Below are 20,478 nucleotides of genomic sequence, written 5' to 3' on the forward strand. Positions count from 1 at the left end.
AATCGAATACAGGCAAAGATAAATGGAAAACTAACGCAGTTTATACCAGTACAAAGTGGAGTCAGACAAGGTGACTCATTAAGCCCACTGCTCTTTAATATAATAATGGACGAAATAATAGAAGCAGTACGTAAAGGTCGTGGTTACAGAATGGGGAATAAAGAAATCAAAGTATTGTGTTATGCAGACGACGCCGCATTAATCGCCGAGACAGAAGACGATCTCCAAAGATTAACACACATCTTTAATACAACAGCCAAGAAATACAATATGATAATATCAGCAGAAAAAACCAAATGTATGACAACATCTAAATACCCACTACGATGTAAAATCGAAATTGATGGGAAAATAATAAAGCAGGAAGCAAGGTTTAGATATCTGGGAATTGATATAACCAGTTACGGAGATGTTGAAGAGGAAGTACGACAACAAAGCTTAAAAGCAAGTAAAGCGGCGGGATCTCTTAATGACACAATCTGGAAGAACAAACACTTAAGACAAGACACAAAAGCAAGAATCTATAAAGCAGCAATTAGACCTATATTAACATACACAGCGGAGACAAGGCCTGACACATCTAAAACGAGACGACTACTAGAAACAACAGAGATGAAAATACTCCGACGAATATCAGGGAAAAGTCTGTTGGATAGGGAGAGGAGCGAAAACATAAGAAGATCATGCAATATAGAAGACATAAATGGATGGGTGACAAAACGGAAACAGGAGCAGGAAACAGGTTCGTTACACAGGAACGAACACATTAGTAGAATGGCAGAGGATAGGATAGTACGAATAGCACGAGATAAGTCACCAAATGGACGACGAAGTATTGGCAGACCAAGAAAAAGGTGGTGCGATAACCTAAACAATTTAGGAGGATAATATTGAAGAAGAAACAGGCTTTAAAGCCTACATACAAGAAGGAAGAAGAAGAAGAAGGTTTTATAGAAAAATAAACTTTTAATTATTTATCAATAAAGAATATTTGGTTTTATATTTATAAAAAATAAATATTATATTTCAGTTAGATAAAGGAAGAGTTGCAATACTAACTTTTGGGTCCCCAGGCAAAGATGAGTATTAATTAATAATATCGTAGGGTTGATAACTCGGTTTGTGAAAAATTTGCACTTGTGTCACTGTTTCCCCAAAGTTACGATATATTAAAAATATTGATAATTCATTTATGCAATTCACTCAATAGTTTTGTATTTCTCAACCTTACATAATATTAAATCTTTTTAACAAACAAACAAAACTTAATTTTTCTGTGGTGACTGGTTTTAATTTATTTATAACGTTCTATATTTAGTATAGGTCATATATTTATGTTTAGTGTTGAGTCCATCAATCTCCCTAATAGTGGAAATGGACTAAACACTTCAATAAAATAACTTTATACATAAAATAGTTTACAGGATAGGGCGATAGGGGAGAATGGGGGAATGGGAACCACTTAATCTTTAATAAAAAACAAATTTTAGGTTATATAAAAAATCGGTCCAGGTTAAGATATATCCTTCGCTATTATTATTGCGTCAATTTATTTAGTTACGTTAAAGTTTTTATGAAATTACTAAAAATACTGAATGGCTCCAATTGCCCCAATAGGTCGTGTAAAAAGAACCACAATTTATTTTAAGTTTTATCGGTATTAAATTTTTAATTTTCACAACAAAATAGTAATAAACTATTTTCAACTCATTTTGTTTAAACAAAAGTCACAGAGATAATCTATAGCTGTGTCAACCCCCGAACAATTTGCCGATGTACCCATCGACCACAAGTTGTACAGCGATACCACAGTTCTGCCACTTTTCCCAGAATCATAGCGGATAAAACATAAATTTGTTTCATCTTCATTATCCGAGTTATCATCACAAAGGTCTTTATCACTCATAGGCGTAACCAGGGGGTTTTGGGGTTATAACCCCCCCATTGGGATGTACTTTGAGCTTTATACGCATAACACCATACCCCTCAGAGACCTTCCAGTAGTTGTAACCCGCCCTTTCCAGTAGTTGTAACCCCCCCTTAGAATCATCCTGGTTACGCCTATGTTATCACTGACATTTTCTTCATCCGTTGAGTCTTCAAAAACTTGACGTTTTACCCTTGATCGTTTATCGGTTTTATTTGTGGGTTTTTTTGGCTTTCTGGTTTGTATTTTTACATTTGTTTTGTTCGTTTGTGTTTTTTATTTTGTTTTTTAAGTCTTTTCTTGTTTTTCTTTTTTATCCTGCTTCTTTTTTTCTTTTTCTTCCAATACTAGTGTTACTGTAAGAATTTCAGAATGTTGTTTCGCTATCGCCCTTTTCTTTGCAGGCACATGTGTTTCTGGTAACGGTGAAGATTTGTTAAGAATATCTTTGTAAATCTTCTAAACTCCAAGAACCCTTTACAGTCTGCCTTTCTCGATTTCTCGGCATCTGCAATAAAAAAAATATATTTTGAAGGTTATCGGGTAATCGGAGTCACTAATGGGGTAGTGGAAGCCACTAAACGCCTAATGGTTCCCATTACCCGTTTTGTTTAGAAAATTTTAACCTATGAAAAAAACTACCAAAATCAGGTGATTAGAAAAAACAAATCACATGCAGTTATTCTTTAGGTAGTTAAGTTTAGTTTGAATAAAATAGTTTTTAAGAAAAACATATTGGGACCAACTTACCGTGAATTTTGTAAACCACGTGTATTACGATTACTGCAAAAAGTCTACTATGTTCACACAAGGATCAAACAACCCTGAATAAACATCTGCAACGACGTCGCTGCTTCTCTGCATTGTCGGTAACGTGTCGCCAGTGTCAGCAAGTATTTAAAAGCGCGTAATTTAAATAAAACTGGGTGGCTCTCATTACCCCATTCTTCACTAATAGCAATTTTCTGGTGATTACCACTTATTATCACATCAATATTTACATATTAATATAACCACTTTTAATAAATACAATTATTACACATCAATCTCCTCAATAGTGAAAAAATATTAAACACTTCAATAAAATAACTTTATAAAATACGTTCACGGGATAATATCCATTTCCTAATTATGAGCACTGACACTCTGACAGTACGTATCGATACTACACATCGACGTACGTTTCACTATATTTTTTGATTTAACTTGTTTGAAAATGTATCGTTACGCATGGGAAAAGTTGAGTGGAAAAACTATAACTTACAAACACTTATAAACAGAGAGCCACATAACACGTATAATTATTGCATAAACACACAGAATAATCAGAGCTTGACGTATCATAGGGAATAAAACATCCATTCTCATATATTTTCAGCCAAATTTGGCTGGTACCTATAGAGCATATATACTAAAACCTCAATTTGTTAATGTTGATTTACATAACCTCGACAACAACCGGCGATTATATACACACCTTTTCCAACACATTTTCTTATGGTATGTTCTGAAAACGACTTCCGGAGTGGAAATCGAAACTTCAAATATTTTTGAGTTAAAAATGTAATTGTCATTATAACCCAACTGTGGCTAATCCCATATAAACTTATAGACCAAGAGGCAGCGCTGAAAAATCTCTTTGAATTTACTAAAGCTAGATTGTTCACAGTTGATTGCTGTGAGTGTGTAGAGAAACACACTGCGGTCGGTCAAGCGAAACGTAGAACAGGGGTTGCTGAGAGGGTATCAAAGTTGCTTTCCTAAGAAGGTAATTAAATCCATTTACTAAGGCTGAAAATAAGTACACACATTATAAATTAAATATAAATAAAAGTTATTATAGTCGGTCAGCTGTATCACGGGACAGAGCCGGTCGGTTGGCCCCAATAGTCAATTGAGGAAATGAAGCATTTTGGCTCGTAATTTTTTCGTCCAGCATGGATGTACTTGAAATTTTCACAGAGGGTAGGGAATAGTCCAAGGATCATTTTCTATATCATGCCGCTATCATACGCTAAAACCTTGGGGGTGGTTGCAACCCCATCTCGGGGGTGGAAATTTTTTATTACATTTTAACCATGCACTTCGATGGAAAAAGTGATTCTAAGAAGAAAATGTTTTTTTACATTTTCTTCGTAAAACTAATATTTTTCGAGTTATTCGCGCTTGAAAATTAGTTTTTCGACGAAAAAATCGAATTTTTAGAGGATTTTTTGAAAATACCTCGAAAAATATGCATTTAATCAAAAAAACTGTAAATGTCAAAATTGTATCTTTTACTAACACAAACCAAATTGTTTTCCAATAATATCTTTAAGACCAATACAAACCGAGATACGGCATGTTAAGTTAGCTTTTTTCGTAAAATGCATATTTTGAAATATTCACAGCCAAATAATGGGAAAAATTTGCATTTTTGGAGGACAACTTATATATTATTTTTTCAGGTATACAATTAAACATTTCAAAAAAAAATAATAAAACGTTTCTAGCATGAAAATTAAGCGACTTATAATCAAAAAAATGTCACTAGCTGCTTTTCTCTACGAAAAAATCAGTGAACACAACCCCCTAACTACCTTCCTTATTCAAAATTGGTCTTTACCTTTCTGTAGTTCCTTTCATGTTTATATTATCAATACACTCAAGGAGTTTAACCTATTTTAAATGCCTAATTTCAATATAAATTGGAGTTTAAAAAAATTGATTTTTTGCAATTTGGTATTTTTTACCTTTTACTTCAAAATATCTCCGAAAATAATATAGATACAAAACTACTGAACTACATTAACTACTGAATTGTAGCTTTTTTAATGACTAAAATTACCCTGTGCATTGATTTTCATTACAGCGAATAGTTAGCCAGATATAGCTGTTTAAAACCTCAATTTACCAGCAAAAACCCCCTTATTCGAGCCCTTTAAACCCGCCCCAGTTAAAAACTAAGAATTTAATTTACACAGTCTTATAGCTTTTTAAAAATCCTACAAAATCATTTTTGAAGAAACTTTTTATCCCCAAAAATATATAGAATATACCCTCTAAAATAGTCGATTTTTTTGTCGAAAATGTAAAACACATTTTTTTCTTAGAATCATTTTTCCATCGAATTACATGGTTAAAATATAATAAAAAATTCCCACCCCCGAGATGGGGTGGCAACCGCCCCCAAGGTTTTAGCGTATGATAGCAGCATGATATAGAAAATGATCCTTGGACTATTCCCTACCTTCTTTGAAAATTTCAAGTAAATCCATGCTGGACAAAAAAAATTGCGAGCCAAAATGCTTTATTTCCTCAATCGACTATTGGGGCTGACCGACCGGGTCTGTCCCGTCATACAGCTGACCGACTATAATAACTTTTATTTATATTTAATTTAGAATGTGTGTACTATTTTTCAGCCTTAGTAAATGAATTTAATTACCTTCGTAGGAAAGCAACTTTGATACCCTCTCAGTAACCCCTGTTCTACGTTTCGCTTGACCGACCGCAGTATGTTTCTCTACACACTCACAGTAATCAACTGTAAAAAATCTAGCTTTAGTAAATTCAAAGAGATTTTTCAGCGCTGCCTCTCCGTCTATTACGTTTAACTTAGACCTGCCACAAGTTAACAGTTTCAGAACCTTGTTAAAAGCCAAGTAATACTTTTATCAATTCAAGTCTTATAAAAATGTTTATTTTGTTATTTAATTCGCTGACAAACCTTTTGCTCTGAGATCAAAAACGTCATAATAATTTTAAATTTCCAGATCCAAAATTCAGAGGCTCTCATCTACTATCCCCCATCGCACCATCCGAAAGGGCTGATGTCTTCCACATTAGGCCTGAGCTTTACTCTATCGGAACAGCACTTCAGAGGCGGCTCGATGAGAGTCAAATGCGTGGCCTCCATCGCGCCGATATTATACAGAAGCGATAGGGAAAGCGTGGTCCAGAGCGAAAACGTGCCCCTGAGAGAGGCCCTCCTACTTGGTGAGTGGTCCATCTACGTAGAAAAGTACGATGGTAGGCAGTTTTTGATCTTTATTAGTGTTTTGTGTTTTTATCGACGTTAAGTAAAGTATGTTTAACGTTATTTGCATGCTTTTAACTTACTTAGTTTATAATGTACTCTGGTTGGTATTTAAATCAGGAGGAGTAAACTACAAAGACAGATTCACACCCAAGAAAGTCACTAGAAAAATCACCAAATACATCCTCTTTTTTGGTTGATCATATCGGCATTCGACGGTAATCCATATACAGTGCGTCCATAAGTAAATGAGAATAGGGTGATAGCTCATTTGAAAGGGTATTTAATTTTCTATTTACTAATATAAACATTAACATAATTATTTTTACAGGGTGTTCAAAATTGTTTTTAAATTAAATTAATTGAGATAAAAAGAAGAATATAGTAATTTATTTAATTGTAAATACGTTTTACTGTAGTCAGAAAAAGTGGAAAAACAAGTTTATTTAACAAATAAAAATTGCTTTTCACTTAAATTCAATGTTAATATTAAAGCTGCCACACATTTGACTCTTGATAATTTGAACATTTCGTTTAAGCGAAAACCAATGAATATTTTTTCAATAAAATATTTTTATGTTTTTTAATAGCAGTAAAACGTATTTAGAATTAAACAAATTACATAAATTCATTTTTTTGTGTCAATTAATTTAATTGAAAAAAAATTGAACACCTTATAAAAATAATTACTTATATTATGTTTATATTATGTTAATATTTATATTTGTGAATAGAGAATTAAATATCCTTTCAAATTACCCCTATTTTTATTTAAAAAAATCATCGATTACGTCATCACGCCCGGATGGATGACGTCACTAGTATGAGATATATGCCAAAAAATCCTAATATAAAACTAAAATCTACCTCTTTCGGGATTTTTCCTTAAATTCGCCGGTTTACAAAATAATGAATGTATGCGTTACTTTATGGACGCACTGTATATTATATTGTACTAATACGAGTACATCGCTAAAGAGAAGTTCTAAGAATAACTTCTTTTTGTATAAAAGCAGACTAAAAGTCTAAACATTAAAGGAATAACGCAGAAAACACAAAAATCGCGGATATTACTTAATTAACCTATGAAATGCCAATACATAGTGTCAAAATTTCATAAATGTCAATAGCGTCAAAATTTTATAACAGTGGAGTACTTGCCTGAGGTTAGACTAACTACAAACAAGCATAACGGCGTGGTAAATTTGAATTACTCCTCCCGGTTTAAAAGCAGAGTTTAGTTTTGATAATGGAGTCTATTTTTTTTTGACTTTTTTTATATATGTATATATATTATTTTTCTTCTTCCTTTATACAGAGTGAGTCTGTAATTTGGAATACATAAATTCAATATCTCAAATACTAATTGTTTTTTTGAAAATTGCTCAGACCAGTCGATTAGTATTTCAAATTGTCCTTTTTACATACAATAATAATGTATACAAGTTGTCCCAATTTAGAGAGATGACGTCATCGTTTATTTCCTTAAATGGCAACACTGTCATTTGGATAGCTATTTTAATAGGGTGTGTAAAGTTATACATAACTGCAAAATTTCAAATTTTTATTCCCTACCCTTTACAAGATAATAAAAAATAAAAAAGTTATGAAAAACAAGTAACCGAATAATAATTGAATTTAATTATTTCACTTAAGCAAATGCTCATAATGTTGTCCACTGACTATTTGACAATAATTGAGGGCAACATTATGAGGATTTGCTCAATTAAAATCATTAAATTCAATTATTATTTGATTCTTTGTTTTTCATAATTTTGTTATTTTTTATTATCTTGTAAATGATAGGGAATAAAAATTTGAAATTTTGCATTTATGTAAACTTTACACACCCTATCAAAATAGCTATCAAAATGACAGTGTTGCCTTTTAAGAAAATCAACGATGACGTCATATCTCTAAGTTGGGACACCCTGTATACATTATTATTGTATGTCAAAAAGGACAATTTGAAATACTAATCGACGGGTCTGAGCATTAAAAAAAACGATTAGTATTTTAGATATTGAATTTATTCCAAATTACAGACTCACTCTGTATAAGCAATGTTTTTTGTTCCTTGGCGGATTGATACCTCTATGGAAGATTGTCGCTCCGTCTCTTGCGCGGTCAGGCGATAATTTTATTCTTCTATCACTTAGTGATTTATGCTTTGATATTTTAACAGCTCTTTTGTCTGCCAATCTACTGATGTTGTTGTTCCATCAATGTTTTCTCTTTAGTGTCTAGTCGTTTATACCCTGTACATTACATTTTGTTCTGATTTTGTAATTTTTCATTCGGTCTATCAGTGGTTTCTGTAATCCTTCCTGATTATTCTATTTCTACTCTTTTTACCACATTCTCTGCGTTTTGGCTGTATTGGATCTTGATTTTAATTAGTACGTCATTATTGGTCTTTTGGAGATTCTTGATTTTATGTCTCAAGTTTTTCTTTATTGTAATATTTAGTTTTAAAAGTATTTTTTGTATTTCCTGGTTGTTTATGTCAAGTTCTTCTTTTATCGTAATGGATTGTGTTTGTGATTCCAACGTCATTTGTTGTTCCTTTTAATTTCTTTAGATAGTCAATCCATCACCCTCTTCTATGCGTTTCGGGTCTATTAGTTCCTTTACCTCCTTGACCTCTTAGTAAACACCATATTTATTTTTTGATCATAAAATTTAAATTCTTTTGTAATTGTTGTTTTTAATTCATCTTGCAAGTGCATGTATTTTATTTCTTCATGTCTTTTAATCATCGTATGCTTGTTGGTTTTGCATTGTTTGATATAAAAGGTTTTTTCCTTGATTAATTATTTTCTCTTCCTTAGATTAATTTTTATGCATATTTTATATTGCATTGATTATTGTTTTGGTCGTAGTGAAGAGTTTTGTAAAGTGAGTTTAAATAATATAGAAAATAAGATGATAGGTCTGGATCCCGCATATGAAAAAAAACTTGATTAATAGCAAGCTGAAAATTTGTTAATAGCTTAAGGGTGTCTAGTCGGACAAACTTTGATATATGGGAACACTGGAACAGGGGAAGTTTTAATTGTTGAACAGGTTAAAAATTTGTAACGGTCAGACCACGAAAACGGCACATGTATTTTGTCCGACAAAACAGACTTAAACTCTCCGAACAGAGAATAAACTCTCATGCAAAAATCACACTGCTATTTATCACCAAATGGGCGTTTTAATGAGTGGAACATATAGAATATGTGAAATGACAGGAATTATGACAGGTGATAAATAGCAGTCCGATTTTGCATGAGAGTTTAATCTCTGTTCGGAGAGTTTAAGTCTGTTCTGTCGGACAAAATAAATGTGCCGTTTTCGTGGTCTGACCGTTCCAAATTTTTAACCTGTTCCACAATTAAAACTGCCCCTGTTACAAGTGTTCCCATATATCAAAGTTTATCCGACTAGACACCCTTAAGCTATTAAGCTATTAATAAATGTTCAGCTTGCTATTAATCAACTTTATTTTCATACGCGGGATCCAGACCTATAATCCTGTTAGTACCTAATTAAAATTTCCATTTCTAAAACTAATATAGAAATAAGGAAACTTTGTCGTCATTGGAGAAAATAATATATCTTTATACAGGAAATATTTGTTATTATGTTCAGCAAACACCACATCATCGTAGATTATTATTTGTATACAGAGTGGGCCAAAGAAAACAGTCCACCTCGATATTTGGCAGTATTTATTAGATTTTAAGAAAATAAAGAAACAGGTCAATTTTTGATCTAAGGGTGATACATTTTTACGGTACATACATCTGTCATTTGTCAACCCCCTCCCTTCCATTTCCCCAACCCTTTATTTTTAAATAGAGAATAGGGGTCTTATGCTACCTCATTTGATGAGTTATTCAATTCACTATTCAGTAATATTAACATTGACATAATTAGTTATACAGGGTGTCAGGAAAAAATTATTTTGAATTAAATTAATTTAGCCAAAAGGATAATGTATGCAATTTATTTTTTAATTCAAAATACATTCTACTACTGACAGAAAACAGAGAAAAATGTTTATTTGACAAATAAATATTGTTTTTCGCTTAAATTCAATATTCAACCTACCAAGAGGCAGATGGGTGGCAGCTTGAATATTGAAATTAAGCGAAAAACAATGTTTATTTATCAATAAATATCTTTTTCTGTTTTGTGAGAGCAGTAGAATATATTTTGAATTAAATAAATTACATACTATCTTCTTTTTGTGTCAATTAATTTAATTAAAATATTTGTTCTTGTCCCTGTATAAATAATTATGTTAATGTTTATATTACTAAATAGAGAATTGAATAATTTTTTAAACGAACTAGCACGCGACCACTATTCCCTATTTAAAAATAAGGGGTGGGGAAAGTGAAAGGGAGGGGGTTGATAAATGACAAATATATGTACCGTAGAAATATGTCCCCCTTAGATGAAAAATCGACCTGTTCCTTCATTTCCTTAAAATCTAATAAATACTGCCAAATATCGAGGTGGACTGTTTTCTTTGGCCCACTCTGTATAACAAACACGGAAACAATCATGCTGTAAAATTGCTGAAAACTAAGGGAATTGGAATACCCAGTAAATCTTATAATTTTCCGAGTTTGTGCCTCTATATCTTGAAAATCCTCCATACGATCGAGTTGTGCCAATGAGAACTTTTCATCATAATGCTTCAAAGAGTATTTTCCCAAAGTATGAAATATATCCACTAGGACCTAATTTTTAAAAGGTTTGCGCGGGGTACTTTGATTATTTTTTATTTTAAGAGAAAATTCTCTACTATACCTTAATATTTTGTTCAGTATTATTTCTAAGTCTTCCAAGTTGTCGGCTATTATGACTGCATCGTCGGTATACCTAATGTTATTAATTAAACTTCCATTCACTTTTATGCCGACTGTCTCGTTTACCAAAGCTTCTTGTATGATTTCTTCAGAATAAGCATTAAACAATACCGGCGACAGTATGCAACCTTGCCTGACCTCTCTCCTTATCTCCATTTCTTCTGACACATCTCTTCCAATTTTCACATTTGATTGTTGGCTGAGTATAAATTTGATAACAATGTTACATCCCTTATATCCAGATTTTTGTTTTTGAGTACTTCTTTAAGTCGGTCATATTTTTACCTTACCGAATACTTTGTTGTAGTCTATAAAGCAAACATAAAGATCTCGGTTAACATCCAAGCATCTTTGGGTCAGCACGGTAAAAGGAAATAGTGCCTCTCTTGTGTCCACTTGATTCCGAAATCCAAACTGGGAATCATTAATATCCATCTCCAGCTTAGCGTGTATTCTACTATGGATAATTTTTATATAGCAGGGTTTTAAGGCATGTGACATTAGACTGATCGTTCGATAATCACCACATTCTTTGGCATTTGCTCTCTTTGGTAAACAAATAAATGTTAAAAATTCACGAGGAAAAAAATTATTTTCCTGTAGTTGGCTGTATACCATTTATTACAAAAAGCCATAAAATCCTTCATAAAAGTTATATAATACAAGCTATACGCTCCCGAGGAAGCTGAAGCTGTTTTCACTTGAAGATCCTTTTTGTGGGGGATCATTCCATTGTGAGTTTAGTTTTACAGTTTCTGGTGTGACCTCGCTGTTTCCACTACCTTCCTCCATTCTTCTCTCTCTCTCTCTCTCTCTCTCTGATTTTCCTTCCTATATTTATAATTTCCATACTTCTTAAGTCTTCTTTCACTTGTTGTCTCCATCTGAGTTTAGGCCTGCCTCTGGTTCTTGTACCTGGTGGTATCCATTCGGTTATAACTCTTAACGGATTGTTCTTCTCTCTTCTCATTATGTGTCCAGACCATCTAATTCTCTGTGCTTTTATTGCTCTAACTATGTCCTCTTGACCCATCCATTCTTGTATTTCGTGGTTCATCCATTGCCTTGCATCCTCTTCGTTTTCCCTCTTTGGTCCCAGAATTTTTCTTATAATTTTTCTCTCAAAAACTTTCAGCTGCTCTTCTTCTCTTGCTGTTAATGTTAATATCTCCAAAGCATATAGTACTATTGGTCTTATGGTCGTTTTGTAGATTTTCATTTTTATACTTCGGCTTATCTTCTTATCTTTGAAATTTTTTTTATTTCTGTAGAATGCTTTGTTTCCTGCTTGAATTCTTCTTTTCACATCTAAACTTTATATTTGTTAAAATCCCTATATAGGGCTACATCACAGAACAGAACTAGTTTGCAATCGGTTGACCAATCATCATCAGTGTTTGCTTGAATCTAACATGCTAACCACCAAAGTAAAAAATATTTGGGTAAAAACCCTTTACAATTAATCTCTCATAGGAACATAGAAATAAGATGTGAATTTAAACATGGATGTTTAAAATATCCAATGTTTCATGCTCTAGGTACCATTGAGCTCGTATTTGACTTGTTCACATCATGACTTTATGGTAGCAAGTGATAGCAAATATATGGTAGCAAATAAATTTTAATGTCAGCGTTTCACGTGTAATGATGCCTGTGGAATAGATTGTGTGAAATAGTTGGACTAAAAGACCTATATTTTTTTCATTGAGCAGTTCACTTGGTATTTCATCTGGACCAACAGCTTTATTATTGTTCATGGACTTTGCTGCATGCATAACTTCTGACTGACTGTATTATTTCGGGCCCCTCGTATTTACTCTGGTTATCTTCATATATATTTTCCTGTCTCTGGTCATGGAACAATTCGTTTATATATATTATTTTCATCTTCTTAATTTCTGTTCCGTCTCCATTAAAATCTTTCCTTTTTTGTCCAATAATATGCTGGTGGTTTTTTGTTTTGCTACGTCAGCTAATTATTTAACTTTCTTTTGGAGATTGAAGTTATCGTATATTTTTCGTAAGTCTTCTATTTGTTCGTATTCTCCAACAAAGAAAGTCTCTTAGCTTCTCTTATTTTCCTTCTTATTTGATTATGGGCTATCGATACTGTTTTTGATGAGTTATGTTTTTATTCTTTTGCCTTCTTCTGTTCTCCATAACTTCCAAGATATCTTCTGTCATCCAGATCCAATGTCCTTTCTTGCATCTGGTTGCTGTGAGTTCTCTGCTACTGGGTTACATAACATAGTGCATTTTTAAAGAAGTGCTACTCTTGCTGTAGACCTACACCACCATCATTTGTTTCCGGTATTTATTCTAGGTTTGCATTAATTTGTTATTTCAGTTTTTCTTTGACGTTTTCTAATTTTAATTTTTAAATGTTTAGTTTATCACTGTTGTGGCTTTTTTGTATCTTTTTTAATGGTAGGGGAGACTAAGGGGAGACTAAGAGGAGACTCGAGCGGGTCATATTATCACATGGGGAGAAACTTTGTACCCTGTAAATGTACCTCTACCATATATTGGCTCTTATTACACGAGAGTTCGTTAATGGAGGTGCAAAAGAGTGTATATTTCAAAAATCTGACTATTTGAGCAGGGCGTAAGGAAATGGGTCATGGAATTGAGTCACAAAGTTTCACAAAAAAGCGAATATTTCGTGAAATGAACGTCAGATCGAAAAATTAAAAAATACATGTTCAATATTTTTGGAAAATCTATCGAATGGCACCAAACACGACTCCTACAGAGATGGGGTGGGAGGTTGCTTTAAAATCTTAAATAGGAGCCCCCAATTTTTATTGCAGGTTTTGATTCTTTACGTAAAAATAAGCAAATTTTATTTGGGACATTTTTCGAATTAAAAAACAATTGTTGGAAATGAAAATTAAATTAAAAAATGGAAAGTCCCCCCGGTATGGAAAATTTAACTTAACTTTTTTTGGTTTTAGGACCAACTCTTCACAACTTAATAGGTCGCCATAACGCTCAAGTAACTGCAAGCATGCTTTCCTCCCCTACTATAAGCGAAGTTGGAATTTTGCTATAAGAGGCTTTGTTATGATTTTGCTGTAATTTTGCAAAATACAATTTACTAGAGGTATATTTCCAATTTTCCTAAAATCTCTCATAATAATTATTTAAAAGTCTCATAGGTCTAACGATGTTTAAGCACTTTATGCTTTTATTGGATTTATTAATAATATTACATTTTAATAGTCCTATAACAACCGGCTTTTAATCAAACTTATAAGTATTTCATGAAAGCATTGTTTGGAGTTCCGAAAGATTAATTTGATATTATTAAAAACTAAACATCTTGAGAACTTCTCAATATTGTATTTAGTCAATTGAGTCACGAAATAAAGCGTACTGATCACGCACACCAAAGAAACTTTGTTGTATTGATTTTGTACTAACAACGTGTGATATAGGGGATAAGCAAAAAGTAGTTAATATGTCATAACTTCATTTTTCGTTAAAATAAATGCGTTTTTCGTCAACTGCCGAATAAAATCATCAGTAGCACCTTAAATTAGCAATGTACAAGGTGATTTTTATTATGAAAATTTTTAAAATCTTGTGGAGCTTTTGATATATATGTTATAGTCAAAGCCCGAATTTCAGGCACTCCTAGGTTTGACTAGGCAATCCTCAGGTCTGACTGACGGTCTTAGTCAAAGCCCGAAATAAATTACAGTTTCGGCCTTTGGCTAGTCAAACCTAGGAGAGACTAAGTTGGTCAGGAAAAGGTCGAATTTTAATTTTATGAATTCGGGGTTTGACTAGTCAAACCCCGATCTAGCTTAAAATGTCGTAATTTATTAGATTAGGTTTAATAAAACATCATTTTTTAATTTTAATGTATATTATTTTTATATTGTCGTAGTTAAAATAAAAAAATTAATAAAAGTCCAACTTTTTCAACCTAATAAAAATATTTATAAAATATTTTTAAAAGATATTTAATTGAAAAACTTTTTGAACCGTTTTCAAAATTTTTGTGAACGGTGTTGGTGTTTGGACCATTGAAAAACTTTTTGGACCATGAATGGTATTTGGACCATTTTGGACCATTTTCTAAAAAAAAAATTAGTGTTTATTCTCACATGTGAGACATTATGGCATTTAGAGTTGCACAATACGTTAGGTCTTTACACTTGCATAATTTTGAAGAGCATTTCTTATTGCAGTGGAATTTTATAAAGCTTTGTAATCCAAATTTAGAATATTTTGTACTAATTTCTCTTAGAGACAGCTTAGCGTCTGAAACATCTTCAAAATTAAGAAAATTCTTTTATTTTATTTCTTGAAAAAAGTGTGTTTATTGTTCCGTATTTTGTACCAACTCTATATAAACCGTCAATTATTGTTCTATATTGTTCTTCTTTGGCTCATCTCGGTATTGTTACAGCTTTTCCGATCGAAATTGGAGGATTTCTTTTTCACTTAATTGTCCCATAGCATTAGCCTGGGCATAAAGACCTTCAATCGCGTTTTCTTTATTTAGTTTAATCTTTTCTGTGTGTACACAAAGCATGCATGTAACTTTTCTTTCAAAACCTTCATAGTATGCACCAAGTGTGCTGTCAGCGTATACAACATGTACCACCAGACTACAAATTATGCACGTATGTGCGTCAGAGCTCTCCTTTTGGCAAATACAACAAACCACATCTGAAGAAGTAATCTAAATTGTTTGATTATGCCCTCTTAATTCCTTTATTTTTGCCTTTTTTATGACATGGCAACGTGGTAGTTTTATACCAATATATCCACATAATATCATCTTACGATGAGAGAGTCGCCTACAGGCAGTCGGCAAAGCAGTTAAAGGGCTATTACATTTTCCTAAATTCAGGACCGATATTCAGGATACGATTTAGGACACTAAATTCAGTCACTGAAGCTCGCTATTACACTATCCTAAATTTAGGATCGTAAATTATAAACCACAGGGTTTGACAACCAAGTGTTAAAACCACAGGGATTCGATTTAGGGCAGTCATTGAGAGCAAGACTATGTTATTACCTCCGAATTCTATCCTACTGCATGGATTTTAATTAAATTTTAGGAATAGGCTCAACTTATCTCCTTTTTCAAAGTCTACCCTATGCCGATGTGTGCTTTTGTCTTGGGGGCGGTTCCCACCCCTTCTCGGGGGTGGGAAATTTTTTGCTTAAATAACTACGGAAGTTGCTAGAGAACCTAATTCTAAGCAAAAACTGCTCTGTAATTTTTTTTCGAAAAATCGATACTTTTTGAGTTATTCGTAGTTTAAAATTGGCCATTTTCATTGAAACATAACACCCTTTCGAACGGTTTTTTGCGAATACCTTAAAAACAATGCATCTAACTAAAAAAACTATATAAAACTTTTTTGTAGCCTATAAAAAAACAAGGAGATTCGTTTCTTCATAATTCTTCTGGTTATAACACAAAAAGAGATATGATACGTAAGAGAATTTGTTTTTTGGTGCAATCTCAAATCAGTGTATTCAACTTGAAATAACAAAGAAACGGTCGATTTTAGGTGTATAGTGCTACCAATACCTTTTGTTGTGACTGGAACGTTCTTTCAAATAAGCAATATTAAATGTCGATTACATTCAAACTAAGCGAGATATGCTGCAAAAAATTTATGACTAACGAATTTTAAGAAAAAAATGAGAAGTATATTTAACCCCTTATCCACAAGAATTTAAATGCATCGTTTTCCTTCTACAATACATTTAATTATAGTATTATTTATGTATTCAAAAAGTTGAGCGGCTTTAAAATGAATGGTTTTTGAAAAAAATAAAATCAAATTATAGAGCGCATATTTAAATTTCCTTAAAAATCTTCCTTTTTCTCCATGTAACTTGAAAATGATACACTCAAAAAAATTTAGTTCGTAATGTTGATTAACAGTGATTACTGAATAGTATTTCGTTGTCACAACAATTTAATTTGTTGTTTCAACGAACTTTTAGACATTGACGAATGTAGTTGGTTATTGTCACAATGATTGAATAATAATTGTGAGAATAACTAGAGTACATTAATCAATAACACTCAATTTATTCAGCCAATAACTTAGTTTCGTATATTTAATAAATACTGTTAATTCTGGCAGCAACTCACGTTCTTGATTTCGTAGATGGCCAACAATTACCTTGGTTTATCGTGACAACGTACAGATTTCATTAAAACAATATACAAATATTGGTAATATAGAGTAATATATGATTATTGAATAGATGTAAATCGATTGTTGTGACAACGAATGCATTAATCAATCTACTACTGAATTTAATACCCACAACCAATGCGTTCATTGTGACAATAATCGTAGTTGTTGAGAGAATAAATGTTTTGCTTGACCATTTGAAAGTTAACGGCTTTTCCTTATCGTGATACCCCTCCCTAGATTCTCTGTGTTACCAAAGTGCCGAATAATAATTGCATTTCGTTTTCAAGTATAGTCCGTAGTAGAAGGAAGTTTTTGTGTGTCTATTATCGTGAAATTTCGGTCAAATTCTTTTTAGATGTATTCATTTTTTTCGAATCCTGAGAAAACTAATTATTATTTTTGAAAATTTAAATGCAAAATAAAATATTACAGTATTATCGAGGGTCTGAAGTCCCTGAGCACTTCTATAATGATTATTTTAATGAGTCACAGGGGTGAAAAAGAGAAAATTTAGTATGATTTTTAATTTCAAATAGGCATACCATTCAACAGAAACTTTTTGTTTATTCTAAGGGACTTTCTGCCCTCGGCAATAATGTAATATTTTATTCTGCGTTTAAATTTTTCAAAAATACTTATTAGTTGTCTCAGAATTCCAAAAAAAATGAATGCGTTTAAAAAGAATTCGATTGAAATTTTGCACCCACGCTCTCAAAAAGGATTAAGGTGTTATACATTTTTGGAATCACTATTTCAAACGCTTTTAAATAATCTGTCACATGACGTACTTTCCCATTAAAAAAAAACCAAGTTACGCCGCGCCTGTCACCTGAAGGGGGATCGTGTAAAGTTCGAAACATTGATGTTATAATATACTTTGATTATTTTAAAAATCGACCTGTCCGAGCGTTTTGCTTATGTGCTAAAAATAAATAAGTTAATAAGGGGGTGGGGGAGTGTAACACTTATTCCAGTACACTGTATAAGTGAAATCATATGAAAAATCACACAGTGTAAAGTCCTTTAGGTTAAGGGCAAAAAGGAGGATTTAAAAAAATATTATTAATCAATTAATATCATACATTGGGCTATTGCATTCAGTAATTATTAATATAAAATACGTTCATAGTAGGAATGAACGAAACTGATTGTAAGAATGAATAGAATTTCTTGTAAGGAAAACGGTATTTATTGTGGCAATGAACGGAATTAATTGTAACAATAAACGGAAATAATTGTAGAAATAAACGAAATACGTTAGGAGAAATAACACTGTTATTGACACAACGAATAGTCTTCGTCGGTCAATTAACGACGTTGTTGTTTCAATAAATAGTGTTCGTTGACTCAGTGAACAGAGTTCGTAATATCAATAAATATTGTTCGTTGACTCAGTGAACAGAGTTCGTAATACCAATAAAGTGATATTTTGGTATACATAATGAATGTTCACCCATTCAATAAACGTAATACATTGGCTCAACGAACGAAAATAATGAATTGATGAACATCGTTTTGTTGTCCCAATAAAACCAAGAATTGGACAAATTTTAACTATTGCGTTTGTTGTCTGAATTAACATTTTTATTGATATTACCTACCTTTTTCGTTGAGTGTAAGAGATACGGTTATAAAAAATAAAATTAAAATGTTTATCTAAAAGAAACCTACATTTTTGTATGGAATTTAAGTTACATGTTACGTGGAAGAACAGGAAGATTTTTAAGAAAATTTAAAAATGCGCTCAATAATTTGATCTTATTTTTTTCAAAAACCACTCATGTTAAACCCGCCCAACTATTTGAATATAAAAATAACACTATAGTAAAATGTATTGTAAAAGGAAAACGATGCATTTGACTTGTTGTGGATGAGGGGTTAAATATTCTCCTCTTTTTTTTTCTTAAAATACGTTAGTCATCAAATTTTTTGCAGTTTATCTCGCTTAGTTTGAATGTAATCGACATTTAATATTGCTTATTTTAAAGGTCTTTTCAAGCACAACAAAAATTATTGGTAGCATTATACACCTAAAATCGACCGTTTCTCTGTTATTTCAAGTTGAATACACTGATTTGAGCATGCACTAAAAAAACAAACTCTTTTCACTTACTATATATCTTTTTGTGTTATAACTAGAAGATTCATAAAGGAATAATCTCTGTTATTTTATAAGCTACAAAAATATTTTATATATTTTAGTTAGATGCATAGTTTTTAAGGTATTCGCAAAAAACCGTTTGAAAAGGTGTTATGTTTCAATGAAAATCAATTTTCAACCACGAATAACTCAAAAACTATTGAGTTTTCGAAAAAAAAATATAGAACAGTTTTTGCTTAGAATTAGGTTCTCTAGCAATTTCCGTAGTTATTTAACCAATTTTCCACCCCCGAGAAGGGGTGGGAACCGCCCCCAAGACAAAAGCACACATCGGCATAGGGTAGACTTTGTTTCTTGAGCTGTTCCCTACTTATTGTGAAAATATCAAATAAATAGATATAGTAGGATAGAATTCGGAGTCACATACCCTCATTGACTGCCCTAATTTAAGCAGGTTAAACTTTTAAAAGCAGGTAAAACAGGTACGCTCTTCGAAGATGATTACCTTTCAGTCAGCATCGTGACATGTTTATCGTTTTGGGTACATCCAGTGACATTTTTATTATTTTGGGTGCATAGAAAATGGTACAGGATTGTACACATGTACATCCATCCGATTTACTAGAGATGGCATGGTGGAACTGGAGCAGGTACCTCTTATAACACACAACTTTGGAGAGATTAGAACTATGTATGCTTACTGCGTTAGATGCCGCCTGTAAGAAAGTTTGTTTAAACATAAATTTTGGAAAGACACAAAACATGACAAACCTGGTAATACCAAACGAAAATCCAAAAGCCGACTTCAATGAAATAGCATTTGGTCCATAAATATAAATATTTAGGGCATGAACTCCAAATTGCCAGACAACCAAACTGCCGAGCTACAAAGAAGGATCACCTCAGCATGGGTCGCATACGGAGCTCTATCAGACATCTTCAAGAGGAACATGCCAAATTATCTGAAAAAGAAGACGTCGCGACTAATGTGCGCTTCCAAACATGACTTACGGCGCCAAAACATTATCGGTAACCCAGACCACAACAACCAAACTTTGAGTGCCCTAAAGAAGAATGAAACGGTCTAGAGATGGCATGATGGAACTGGAGCAGGTACCTCGGAATAGGTCCCAATCGTCTATTCCACGCACCAGTGACCAAAAAGTCGACGGTATCGGTTTCGATTTCAACGGCGCCGCATCGACCGCAATCCGCAATTTATAATAAACTCGGAACTGGATTCTCGCTCGGAATAGGTTTTAGCACAGCCACATCGAAAGAGCCACCATAGGGTTAGTAGGGAACACATCGGCGACGTTCGTTTCGATTAGGGATGGCACGCTGGAACTGGAGCGGGTACGTCGGAATATGTTTCAATCGACTATTCC

The 20,478-nt window shown here is 32.7% G+C and overlaps 1 protein-coding gene across 2 annotated transcripts in view; it reads left to right on the plus strand.

The window, feature by feature from the left end:
- The window catches only part of LOC114337066 (uncharacterized), a 654,507-nt gene that overhangs the window by 609,858 nt on the left and 24,171 nt on the right, over positions 1-20,478 (plus strand). The window contains exon 6 of one of the 2 annotated variants that reach the window (XM_050642021.1): positions 5,683-5,938. In XM_050642021.1, coding sequence (XP_050497978.1) covers positions 5,683-5,938 — 256 coding nt within the window. The remainder of the gene's footprint in view (positions 1-5,682; positions 5,939-20,478) is intronic. The other variant, XM_050642024.1, reaches the window with a different exon arrangement.

This window comes from Diabrotica virgifera, chromosome 1, assembly GCF_917563875.1.
Source record: "Diabrotica virgifera virgifera chromosome 1, PGI_DIABVI_V3a".
Classification (NCBI taxonomy): domain Eukaryota; kingdom Metazoa; phylum Arthropoda; class Insecta; order Coleoptera; family Chrysomelidae; genus Diabrotica; species Diabrotica virgifera.